Here is a 13,638-nt window from a genome sequence, read left to right on the forward strand (position 1 = left end):
TGTAGTTTGGAAGCTAGTTGTATTGATTAACTTGGCTGTAAATTAGCATTACCAATGTTAGTAAGTTAACATTGTTATGAAATTTGGGTATGGAACAAGTAGATATCGTCCTGTCTTTTAGTCACTCCCATTTGTGGTTAGTGTCTGAAGAACCTGGCTTTTGCTGTCCTATATTTCCTTGTGCTTGATGGAACCCAGGGTTGTCACATTCCTGGTGATCAGGGTTTGATACTTGTTTTGAGCAGTTACTTTTCCCCAAAATTCTCAAGGATAGGCCAGGCAATTACAGACTAGTTGGATTGATTTGGGTGACTACTTTACAGACAAGCAGGGATAACTAATGTTTAGAAAAGTATGAACTAATGACTTTAAAAACTAACTGTGAAAAAGCATGAGTTTGACATTTTATGGACTTCTAGTTGTGCTCTGAGGCACCAGAGGCTTAATGTGGCTGATGTGTGGTTGCTTTTTTGCTTCAGAATTTCAAAAGGGGTTGGGCAAAGTCCTAAGTAAAATATTTAAGAACAACTGAAATAAAAGAAATGGTTAAGAAAGAGTGACAGTGGTTGTTTCTCAGGCAGGAGAAAGTTGAGTGGTATCCCTCAATCAGAATTAGAGCCTTTTCATAAATGCTAATTAGACCAAATCATGCACTTGTGCTCCTGTGCACTCTCAAAGCTTGAAGTTGACAGAATTGGACTTCTGGTAGATGTGTGAAATTTTAAATAAATTTTCAAATGTTTACACTTAATAATTTTGAGGAAAAATAGAATGTAACTAAAAGGGTAACATTTTAAGGATATGCATAAACCTACAAAAGGGATGGGTGTACACAAATCTTCTCCAAGGTGAAATGGTAAGTTCAGAAGGCAGTTCTTTCAAGTTAGAAAGCCAAAGCCAGGGAAATTTTGCTGAACGCCTGAACAGGTTGGAATATGTCCATTGGGATGACATGTTGGCACTGCAGTTAGAGCTGCCTCAACAGCAGGGACCTAGGTTTGTTTCCAGCCTTGAGTGACTGTTGAATTTGCATATTTTCCCCCATGTCTGTTTCCTCCCACAGTCCAAAGATGTACAGATTTGGATTGGTCATCCTAAATTGTGCCAGTTTCCAGGGATGTGTAGGCTGGGTGGATTAGCCATAGGAAACATGGGATTGCAGGTGTAGGGTGGGTTTCAGTGGGATGGTCTTCAGAGGATTGGTGCACACTGGATGGGCTGAACAGCCTGTATCTGCACTGTTGGGATTCTATGATTTTCATATGAACATGAATTAACAGGAATAAACCATTGTCATCTGCCTGTTTGGCAATTCAAGATGGCTGATCTGATTGTGGCCTGAATTTCACATTCTTGCCTACTCTGAACCTTTCTGGGAACCATCCAGAATCTTTGTGCCTTAAATATTGATTTTCATGACACTCCACTGCATTCTTGATAAGCATTCCAAAGATTCTCAACCCTCTGGAAAATGGTGATACAACAACCTGGGAACAATGGAATTTCCAGGCTTTAGAGGGTGAAAAGACTTGCAAAATAGTGGCAGCGGGGACAAAAGAATGTGTTTGGAGGTGGGGGAAGCTGGGGTTGAGATGGTTAAGGAGAAACTTTCGGATGATAACATGAATAATTTTGAGTATATAAGGGAGAAACTCTTATCAGTGGTAATTTCGTTATCTTCAAATTTTGCTGATTATCACTACAAATGGACCATACCAAACCCCCTCATACACTAAAATAGTCAAGTTTTTAGTTTTACAAGGCAAGTATAGTGTTCCAGACAATTCGAAACTCAAACTACCAGGCTTGAAGAACCCATTTTAAACTTAAAATACAGACAAAAAAGAATTGATCAAACTTTAAATCTTTTGAAAATTGCAACAGAATAATAGTTGTAACTATTAAACAGCAACTATTCCAATATAACATCCTGTGGCAAAGGCAAATCCAATAAATAGACTGTGTCTAGAATGCAATTTTAGCAGCAGGGAGAGAATTGAGCTTTTAGGTTATAACAGGAGTAACAGCTTCCTCGTCCACCTTCAAGACCTCAGCAACAAAGTTAAAACTAAAATCTTGGTTCTGTAGGAGGTTGATCCCATCCCTTCGTGCTGCTTCTGTTCCACCTATTTTTTTTTTTAAAAAAGCCAAGACACTTTTGAGCGGTTTACTTTGTTAGCCTGGAGCAGGTCACTCAACCTCTGATTCAGTCCCTTCCTTTTTGAAGAAAAGGACAAAATACACTGCTTAAAGCCAAAATATTTTCACGATTACAATGAAGATTTTCTTATGCGGTGAGTTATGTCCTGGAATGTACTGCCTGCATGGGTGGTAGGAGCTGATTCAGGCATAACTCTCAAATTTTAGGTTAATTTGAAATGAGCAGGTGATGTACTAATTGGACAACTCATTTCAGAAAGTTGATACTCAAAATTGATCAAATGTTCTCCAGAATTAAACATAAAGAGCTATATCTAGAATATAAAATGAAACCATGGATTGACTTGTGTAGATGAACACATCTTGCTCACAGCAGAAACCCCCCCCATAGAAGTTTGGATTATTTTTCTGGGGTTTCTGTTGTCAAAGTCTAAACTTTTTCTATTTTCATGCAGAACAGTATTAAGGACAGATTTTTAAATTGTTAAAATCCCTTGTATCAAATTTAACTATCTTGTGGACTGCAGTGGTTCAAGAAGGCAACTCACCAGCATCTTAACGGCAACTACAGTTAGGTGATCAATGCTGCCCAGCCAGCAACACCATCCCATTTTTAAAAAGTCAAGCTAACACTATATTTACTCTCTGGTAAATTCTGTTAATTGTATTCCATATTTATATGTGAATATACTTTAAACATATGTTTTGAAGTGGTTTAGAATACCTTGGTTTTTTTACCTGTGAAAATGGTAAAATAGGCTAAAGAATTCTTAACATTCAGTTTCACAATCAAAATTGAATTCAGGATTAAAGGAATTCTTTAGGCTTGTACTTCTCTGAGCTAATCACCAAATCCCACTTAGCTTTTCTGTAACTTTTAAAAATCTTCCAGATATCTATCCGCTTGAGAAAATAATTACTTGGCTTCCAAAGCTACGGTCTAAATAACAAGTCTCTGGTTTTAAAATCTGTTCAACAATTGCTGATTCAAATGTTATGTTTTGTAGTAATTTGATTCATCAGCCACTGAAACGTTTTCCTGATTTTTCTTATTTTTTAGTTGCCGCTGTTAAATTCTTCACTCTTAATGTGAAGTGCCCCTTTCTTTGGTTTGTTAATCAGATGGTGCAAGAGTTGGCTGTTTGGCCTAGCGTTCTTTTTATAAAGCAATCCAGTTAATACAATTTTTTTTCCTTGCTGTATCCATGAAGCCTTCCACATTTCTTCTTCGGTGTGCATCCAATTTCTTTTGCAATTGCCTCTCCTACCACTCTTTGCAAGTAGAGACCCAGGTCATGACCCTGTATTTAAAATCCTCTTGTTAAATCAGCTAAATAGAAACTATTTCCTTACCTACTTTATCCAACCTGCCAAACCTTGTACATTCTGAAGTATCACCAAACCACCTTCCATCAGAACAATCTAGGTTCTCCACCAAGCTTTACCAAAAGTGCTTCACCCCTCAAGGTTCTACACAACTAAAGGTTCATCACTGGGATTATACTGAAATGCTCCAAGCCTCTTATCCTTAAAATATATCCAAAGCTGAACACTAAATGAAGACGATTTTATGATCCATGTAGTTTTTTTACCCCGATCTGTCAATTGGCTTTTCAAATCAGCAAGTCTCCTTCTATCTCCTCCTCCCCTCTTCTCCTCCCCCCTGCCCCCCAACATGCCCTGCATTTTCAACCATTTGAATCCAAATCAATTTAGAATGCCTTGAGTTGATATCAGCTTCCACCAAACTTCAAGGCAATATAATCTGACCTGTGCAACTAATCTAGTCTGTAAAATGTAGAAATTGGCTAGAATCACTTGCACAACTGGACCCTTCATCCTTTCTATACAATAGAAAGTGTGCGAAAGTTTATTTCCATTGTTTTTTCTGGTTATCTTAAATCAGCACACTCGTGCTCTCCTTCCAATGATCCAAACAGTTTACATACGTGTGCCTCTGTCCTGATTTCAGTCTTTTAATTCTATTATCTCCCTTCCTTCTTTTGAAGGGAAAACTGTACCAGCCACTGCTTTAACATACATCTTTATGTTCAGACCAATTGTTCTGTAAGTGTTGACCCAGAACACCTTTAACTTTTTTGTGGGTCTTATGGGGTCTCTTAACCTTCACCAGGGAGGGAAGAGGCCTGATTTTAAGATCACTGAAAAGTAATAATTAGCATTCCCTCAGCACTGTACTTGAGATGAATTAGGCTCAAGACTCTGCAATGTTGTTTGAATGAGGTGAATGTGTTACCCACTGAGACAGGGTTGATACTTTAGTATTATGGTTTGAGACTGGTTTTTTGTTTTTCCTCTTTCAGAATTGCCAACTTCAAAACAGTTTAGAGCAACTCATATTTGGTGTAATATAATTGTTGCCCTTCAGTCGGAAGTGGAGGTGAAACGTCGCAGACACCATCTAAAACATCACAATGACTGTTTCCTTGGTTCTGATGCTGTTGATCTTATCCTGAGTCACCTTCTGCAGAATTGTTATTTTGGAGAAGTTCAAATTTCCCGGTCAAAAGTGGTGCGGCTTTGTCAGGCCTTGATGGATAATAAGGTGTTTGAACCAGTTGGCACAAAGCTTTTTGGCAAGGATAAGAAAGAATTTGTTTTTGAAGACAACTGCAGTTTGTACAGATTTACCGCTGTGCATAGATGGGTTGATGTTGTGAATGAATGCCAAGCTTCTGGCCATGGATTCAATGGATTACATAGGTAAGTTCAAGATTTCAAATGTGACATCCTTCCACCTTAGATGTGGCAGCAATGTTTTATTACTGTCAGCTGTTCACTGCAGTGCTGGGGGAAAAAATCTTGAACCCAACCAATAATTACAATTAGAACCTGTTTTGGACTTTGAATTTTGGAAGCTATTTTTAACATTCTGAAAATGGTTTTGCATATCTGCACAACACGTGATGTAGTCCACAGAATGCGGAAATTGGCTTGAATCACTAATACAACTAGTCCCTCCTATCCTTCATTTACAATTGAACAGGAGCAAGGTGCAAGATTCCAGTGAGGACCTGTATTGTTCTGGCTTACTGTCAAAAGGTACAAATGACTAACCACCTTCCTTTAGCCTAAACCCACAAGTACAGGAAAAATGTGGTTTCACTAAATCATCCTGATCTCATCCACACGTGATGGTTTTGTAACCCTTAGTATTTTTGATGAACAAAAATCTGTTTTGGCTTTGATCTCAATTGACAACCCACGAGCCCCTCCTTTTTCAAGCTTTATTAGCTTGGGTGGGGTGAGGAAGTGAGGCGGAGGTGTGAAAGGGAAAGAAATGTTCTTGATTTGTTGTCTTTTATGACCAAATGCTTCCTGATAATACTGCTGAACTACCTAGCTGTAAATCTGAAGTTATTCCTTTTTCTGCCAGAGGAATTGGGGGAGACCAAAAGATTGGGATTAAATTGGGAGTCAACGAACACCTTAACTAGGTGTTCCCTTTTAGATTCAAAAGGAAAACCTATCTCTAGGACCTGAGATAGTTGCGAATTCCTTCTCGCGGGCCAACATTTCCTTGCAGTGTAGTGCCTAGAACTGAATGTATTTACTCTAAAGTAATTATCCTACCCTTGAGGTCAGGACCAGCATTCCATTGACCCTTTTTTTGTGCTAGCTTTTACTTATTTCCATGCTTGCTCCTCCAAGTCTCTGATCCTCAACAGTCCCTGACTTCTCTCCATTTAGACTATACTCCGATCAGTCTTTATTGGATTCAGAGCAAATGACCCCTCACCTTTTCATTGACTTGAAATTAGTTTTGTCAAGCTTAGCATTGATGGAATCTAAAATCCACTGAGTACTTTTGTTACTGATACAAATAACAAATATTGTGAATGCTGGAAATACTCAGCTGGGCAGGCAGTATCTGTACATAGTTGACTTTCGAGTCCAGACATTTTTTCCATTTCTAATGAACTATTTCAGGTCACTGTCAGACCTGCTGAGTATGTTCAGCATTTTCTAGTTAACCCATCTTGCCACACTGAGATGCGCTAATCAGTGGTGCAAGGTAGGTTATCTGTACTCTTAACCTTTTTTTAGATTCTTATTCGCTTTGTTCTATGGATGTAGGTGTTTCTGGTGACTCTATACATTTAGCCCTTGAGCTTTGGAAAAGATCTGAGCAAGGATGTTGGATTTTTGACACTTTCATGGTCACTGGTACTTTCTATCAAAGCAATTATTAGGTCAAACTCTAATGGATTCACAAGTTTTTCTAGTGCATGCTGGGACGTGAGGATAAATGAAGGCCCCAATGTGGAACCCTTTCCTAATGTCCACATACTCTTAGATGAATAATGTAATGGGGTTGAAAATGTAATCAGTGGTGTATTGTTTCATAGTTCAAGCTTTCTATAGCCAAGATAAATTCAACAGAATTACCCTCTAATGTCATCTTCCAAATCCAAAAGCTGTCAAATTCATATGAACATAGTTGAATAAACTTGGTTGTATGAACAAGTCTTAATCTTTCTTTTAGGCAAGAACCAGATCATTTTTCCACCGCTAACCACCCCCCTGACAGTCCTTTAGAAGAACTGCTCAGTAATTTGAGTTTAAAACCTGTAGCTGCTTCAGCTATTGGAACTTCGCAGTTGCCCCATCCAGGTACGTGTTGCTTATGTTGAATGACAGCCATCACCTAAGACTATGAAATGTTCAATAGAACAACTCTTCAGCTTGACTAACAGGAATGCTGCATGTTCTTGACTTATACACAACAATTGTCTCTGTCATATTTTGCAGCTATCATTAATGCAAATGTTTTCTTATCTGTTTCTCCAACAGGAAACATGGTAGGTGGGTTTCCAAAGCTGAGTGCCAAATTTCCCATGCAACTGTTTCCATACAAGCTCAAAGAATGAGTACTTAATGGCCTATCATACAATATTTGATAGACCTTGGTCACTGACTCTTGTAGAACTGCTCAAACACGGTGATAAAGGGCAGAAGTTGTTTTCTCAGTTTCATAGTCTTTTCCAGCTTCAGGAATAAAAATTAATTGAATACAAAACTAGGATAAATTAAATCCAACACTTGCTGAGGTGACTTTGGCATTTACTCCCAAGAGTTCCTCCAGAAGGCAAAGGCAGATATAGGGGGGAATACCACCAGCTGCAGGACCTGCTCAGTCTCAACTTTGACAGGTAGGAGGTTGGGAGAACACATCAGGTGGTGAAGTTGACATTTTTGGGTGTAACCTTTGTTCAGGACTGGGGGTGGGTGTAAAAGGAGCTGCAGATAAAGGATGTTGGGTTTGTGGGGGGTTGGTGGTGGCAGCAGGCAGGTTGGGGATAGGTGAATACAAGTAGTAAGTATGACCTGGTTGGTCAATGGGAGGAGTGAATCTGGTAGATGGCCAAGAATGGAAGGGAGGTGAAGGGGCTAGGAAGAGTTGGGCAGAGAGGTCACTTGAAATTGGAGAACTCGCTGTTGAGTCCTCTGGACTATAGGTTCCCCAGGCAAAAGATAAGATGGTGTTCCTCCAATTTGTGGTTTGATTTGTCATGGCAGTAGAGGAGGCCAAAGATGGCCATGTCGGAAAGGGGAATTAAAATGGGCAGTGGTTGGGTGGTCCGGTCAGCCCCCTGCAGGCCCGGCTGAGATGCTTGGTGAACCTTTCCCTTAGTTTACATTTGGTCTTGCGGATGTGGTCTTCTGTATGTCATGAGCACCGGATACAGTAAATTACATTGGAGGAGCGGCAGGTGAAGCTGCTGCTCACCTGGAAGGACTATTTGGGGCCCTGGATGGTGGTGAGTGGGGTGATGGGCTGGCACCACTTCTAATTTGGGTGTTTTAGCACTTTTCATGTGATTTTTCAGAATTCCTACAGTATCCTGGTCTGAATAGCACAATGGGAGAATATTAATACTGCTTTGCAGTTGCCCACCTCCAAGGTCAATAAATGCTGACCTTTTTGTATTGAGGTTTTTAAAAACTCTCACCACTAGATCACTTGCTTGATTGAACTCTTCTGAAGAATTCACATTGGACTCAACATTAACTTTGTTTCTCTCTTTCTCTGCAAATATGCTCCCAGACCTACTGAGTTTCTCCACTATTTTTAAATTCTTTTTCCAGTATCTGCACTCATTAAAGACCTAACTGCAATGTTCACTTTAGTACTGCTTGCTGCATCTGATTTTTGATTTTTATCTGTTTACTTTTTAAGCTTTTAACAATCTAACTGATTACAATTTCATCTGTTAAAGTAGGTCAACTTTTGGGAGGGTTGATTTTGTCCACAAGTATTTGTTGTAATACTGAAGCATAATAGTCTGAGTAAATGTCTCATGTGAAGGGTTATTTCTCAATGGTTCAATATCTGCAAAACCAGGATGTGTATGAATTGACTTAATCAAAATAAATGGCACTTCTCAGCAGGTTGTAACTGACCTTTTTATCTGAATATGGGTGTTGTTAGCAAGGCCATAGTTATAATTGATTCTTAATTTCCCTTGTGTTGATTCCCTGTTGTATGAACAAGTAAAACCTGTTTAAAATTTTGTAACTTTATTGCAATTGGTCAAAAAGTTTCAGTTATGATGTGCAGTGTGTTTGCAATCTTGAGGGCACTTTAAAAAATGTGTTCTATAAAAACAATCTTCCATTGTGGAAGGTTATCATAAACACTTGCACACTTCACTCTTCAGTTTTGATGCTTTGCAAGATACCTTTATGTAATGAATACTCTGCTGTAAACCTTATGTAGCCACTGAATGACAATTTAGCATGTGTACCTTAACAATTTATTTAAAACTGTTTCTGGCTGAGTTGTAGGGGTGGTTTCTCAAACTGTTTTGATCATGTTAGGCTGTTTTTTAATGTCATCCATAATCTTTTTTTCCAGTGGTTGAAGAGATATGGCAAGAACAAACAATTCTACGTCTGTTACAACTAATTGATCTCCCAATCTTGGATTCTCTATTGGATAGAAAAGAGCATCAGACAAAGCTACAGAGTTCAAGCACTAAAGCTAATGACATAACAAGCAATTTTCTGGACCGGGAAATTCTAAAGGCCTTCAGTGATTCTCAGTATGTATTTGTAGGACTGTCTGTTCATTGTTTCACCCTTTCAATTGTAATTCTCATAATGCTAAACAATGTTGGGCCATTTTGAACACTAGGCTAATAGTTGCAAAAATGTGGTATGTCTGTTCATTCCATTCAAAACCAGGAGCAAAGTTAAAAATCACAATATCAAGTTATAGGAGAAAGTGAGGACTGCAGATGCTGGAGATCAGAGCTGAAGATGTTGCTGGAAAAGCACAGTAGGTCAGGCAGCATCCAAGGAACAGGAAATTCGACGTTTCGGGCATAAGCCCTTCATCAGGAATCCTGATGAAGAGCTTATGCCCGAAATGCCGAATTTCCTGTTCCTTGGATGCTGCCTGACCTACTGTGCTTTTCCAGCAACACATTTTCAACACCAAGTTATAGTCCAACAGGCTTATTTGGAAGCACTAACTTGAGGAGCACTGCTCCATCATAACCACCTGATGAAGCAGCAGCACTCAAAGCTAGTGCTTCCAAATAATCCTGTTGGACTATAACCTGGTGTGATTTTTAACTTTGTACACCCCAGTCCAACACCGTCTTCAAATTAAAACCAAGAGCATTTTTTCTTTTCCAGTACTTGTATCATTTACCCAAGGGTTCAGTTGACTGGAAGGCTCATTTGCGATGCAGAGTTCACGTCAACAAAGTTCTCAGCCGACGTGAATTGAACTTCTTTTTTTTCTCTCAACCTCTTTCCCCCGGTCAAGTGAGTGGTGACTTTCAGGTTAAACTGCCACCAGTTGTCTGAGTGCTGCCCTAGGGTCTGTTAGGACAATGGCAAGTATACCTTATTGCATACCAATGGTACACAATAAAATATCTCTACTAATTGGAGTCATAGCTGACAGGAAGATGGTTGCTGGTCAGTCATCTCTGCAGGAGTTCCTCAGGGTAGTGGTAGAGGCCCAACCATCTTCAGCTTTGATCAATGGCCTTCCCTCCAGCATAAGGTAGGAAGTAGGGTTGTGCAATCATCGGTGCACAATGTTCACTATTTGCAGTGATACTGAACCAGTCCATGTTCAAATCCAACCCTAATTGGACAATATCTAGGCTTGGGCTGACAAGTGGTGAGGAACACTTGCCAGATGGTGACCATCACCTGTAAGGGACAATCTAACCACCATTCAATGGGGCTACCATCACTAACATCATCCTTGGGGTTATCATTGATCAGAAACTCGACTGGACTCACCATGAGCACCGGCTTTAAGAGCAGGTGAGAGGCTAGGAATATTGTGGCAAGTAACTCACCACCTGACTTCCAAAAGCCTGTTCTCCATCCAAAAGGTGCATGTCAGGAATGTGGTGGAATAGTCTCCACTTGCCTGGATAAGTGTAGCCCCAACAACACCAGATTGGCACTGCATCCACTCCCTCTACAAGATGCACGGCAGAAATTCATTCAAGATCCTCAGACAGCACCTTCCAAGCCCATGACCACTCTTATCTAGAAGGACAAGGGCAGCAAATATGGGAATGCCACTACCATCAAGTTCCCTTCCAAACCATTCACCATCCTGACTTGGAAATATCAGGGTTCCTTCACTGTCACTTGTGTCAAAATCCTGGATTATCCTCCATAATGGTGTTGTGGATCAACCCAGAGCAGGTGGACTGCGATGGTTCAAGGAGGTATTTGACTACTACCTTAAAGGCAACCAGGGACCAGTTAGCAACATCCCACATCACAAATAGGTTTTTGTTTTTTTTTTAAAAAAACCCTTATTTTGCACTGTTTCTGAGCCTCTTGGGGAAAGGATGAAATTTCTGATATTAACCTTTAATCTGATTTTGTTGAGTGGCAAATTTTCGAAATACCAGTAGTTTGACTGACTGGAACAATTTGTAACTTACCATGTCAAACTGATCTTTACCCAGCACTACCTTAAACATTTTTGAAGTAACTATGTAACCTAGCATTATGTGCCACACTTTTAGAAAACATTGATTTGTATAAAAGAGGAATTGATTTATTAACACTTAAATACTCAAATCTAATTGTCTTGCAGCTCTGTTGGACTAAAATTTAAGTGTAATGTAAATAGTGATCTGGATCATATGTCCACTTCCAGGTTGTAAAGTGCTTGAAGAGGTTCAGTATTATCAGTGGTGGTCTTATCTGAACTGAAGTCCTTGCATTGAATGCATATAGAATCGTAGTCTGCATAATACAGAATATTGCCAGAGGAGTGGTGGAGGCTGGTACAATTGCAACATTTGAGGCATTTGGATGGGTATATGAATAGGAAGGTTTGGAGAGATATGGGCTGGGTGCTGGCAGGTGGGACTAGATTGGGTTGGGATATTTGGTCGGCATGGACGGGTTGGACCGAAGGGTCTGTTTCTATGATGTACCCTATGACTCGATGGAGAAGATAGCATAGCAGACCAAGGATGATAGCTGAGAAGTTGTAATATCAAGAAGGCTGGATGGACTGAGGTTCTCTGGCAAATATGGCTAAGTGTTAAGCTAATAGGTTTTTGAGATGTTTGATGGGCTAAGTAGTAAGGAAGATGGTTCCATTTGTAGAGTCCAAAATTAAGACCACCTTAAATCCAATAAAGAATTTGGAAACTTCAGTCTTTGGGTGATCAGAATGTGGAGTTTGTAACCAGAAAAGTAATGTAATAACACTTTGATTCAACTGGGGAAAGAGTGAGAACCCCAATGGGATGATCTTCAGCAGAGTTGTGCTGGACTGTTTTCCTTGCCTGCTGGAAAACTGAGGCTTTTAAACTAAATGGGGACAAGGGATCACATTTGGGAAGTCCGATGAAGCCCCAGGAAATGATAAACAGTCAGAGGAAGTAGACAATAACAAATTTCTCAACCAGCAAATAAGGCTAGAATTTTCAATGTAAAAGAAAACTAAAGGCTCAGCAGACTTCATTCAAAATAAAATATGGCACAAATAGAACTGAAGATCTGGTAGCTACTGCAGATGCATGGCTGTAGAATGACAAGGATTGGGATCTGAAGGGTACAGAGCATTTAGGAATAATAAACTTTTAAGAAGTGATTAGATTCTTTACACTATGGAAACAGGCCATTGGCCCAACAAGTCCACACCGCCCCTCCAAGTAACCCACTTAGGCCCATTTTCCCCTGCCTAATGTACCTTACACTGGGCAATTTAGCATAACCAGTTCACCTGACCATATTTTTAATTGCTGGTATTAACATGGTAAATGGATTGATTGACGTTCAGGAAACCAGGATGTAAAAGCCATTTGCTAGAATAATTTGAGAAATATACCACAAATGACACACTCTACTCTGGGAGCCTGTTTAACAGAAGAAATGAGATTAACAAAGCTATAATGATTATGGGAGATTTTAAGTCAGCTGGGCAAAGTTAGTTCATAGGCAGCTATCCCAAAAACAGACTGAAAAAGCATGCTCTGGAACTAACCAGGGCACAGGCTACATGACAGCTGGTATTCCACAATGAACTGTGGATGCTCATTTGGTGTTGAGCATTATCTTCCTGAAACATTCAGGTTTGGACAGCCAACTAGCAAGTAATAATCTTGCCACAAGGAAGAATCTAACCATCACACATCACATCCCTGAAACAACTGTTACAGAATACCTCACTAAAGACACGGGTTAACACTGACCAATCAGTGAACTGAGCTTGCCAAGTAGTGGCTGCAAGAGCAGGCCAGAGGCTTGTAATCTTGGAGCCAGTAACCCTCACCCCTCTTTCCACACCACAACCGCCGCCCCCCACCCCCCCCCCAAAAAAAAACTTGCTTTCCTGCTGTTTACAAGACACAAGTTAAAATATGATGCAATACATCTACTTACCTATTGGTGCAGCTTCAACACTCAAGCTTGATATGTCATCCAAGACAAAGTTTGCTAAGTTGACACCACAATACTCCCCACTCCACTCTAGCAGTACATGCAATCAACAAGCTTCATTGCAGAACTTTATCAAGAATCCTTACAGTGCCTTCCAACCCCTGACTGCATCCATCCAGGAGATGAGTGCTGCAGATACATGGAAACTCAGCTACAAGTGTCCCTTCCGAGCTACTTGGTAATATATCACTTCCTTAGTGGTGTTGGGTAAAAGTTCTGGAACTCCCTCAACAGAATGGGTTCTACCTGTAGTAAACACTCTGGTAGTTCAAGATGGCAGCTCACCATTACCACAACCTCAAGTGATTTAAGGATGAAAAAAATTGTAGTGCAGCCAGTAACACTAAATCTCTTAAATCAATTAAGGAAAGTTAGGATTGGTAACTTCCTGTGAAGACATCCTTGGGTAACAGCATCTAAAATGTGATAGAACCGTTTTTAGGGAAATAGTCTGAGGTGTTTTAAAAACTTGAATGAAACAAGATGTTAAATCAACTAAAATGAAGTGTTTTATTA

The 13,638-nt window shown here is 39.9% G+C and overlaps 1 protein-coding gene across 2 annotated transcripts in view; it reads left to right on the top strand.

Annotated features, from left to right (window-relative positions):
* Positions 1 to 13,638, top strand: part of depdc7a (DEP domain containing 7, paralog a) — a 47,800-nt gene that overhangs the window by 6,623 nt on the left and 27,539 nt on the right. For both annotated transcript variants that reach the window (XM_060838570.1, XM_060838571.1), the window contains exons 2-4: positions 4,485 to 4,884; positions 6,668 to 6,795; positions 9,041 to 9,227. In XM_060838570.1, coding sequence (XP_060694553.1) covers positions 4,485 to 4,884; positions 6,668 to 6,795; positions 9,041 to 9,227 — 715 coding nt within the window. The remainder of the gene's footprint in view (positions 1 to 4,484; positions 4,885 to 6,667; positions 6,796 to 9,040; positions 9,228 to 13,638) is intronic.

The sequence above is a fragment of the Hemiscyllium ocellatum genome, chromosome 18 (assembly GCF_020745735.1).
Source record: "Hemiscyllium ocellatum isolate sHemOce1 chromosome 18, sHemOce1.pat.X.cur, whole genome shotgun sequence".
NCBI classification, from domain to species: domain Eukaryota; kingdom Metazoa; phylum Chordata; class Chondrichthyes; order Orectolobiformes; family Hemiscylliidae; genus Hemiscyllium; species Hemiscyllium ocellatum.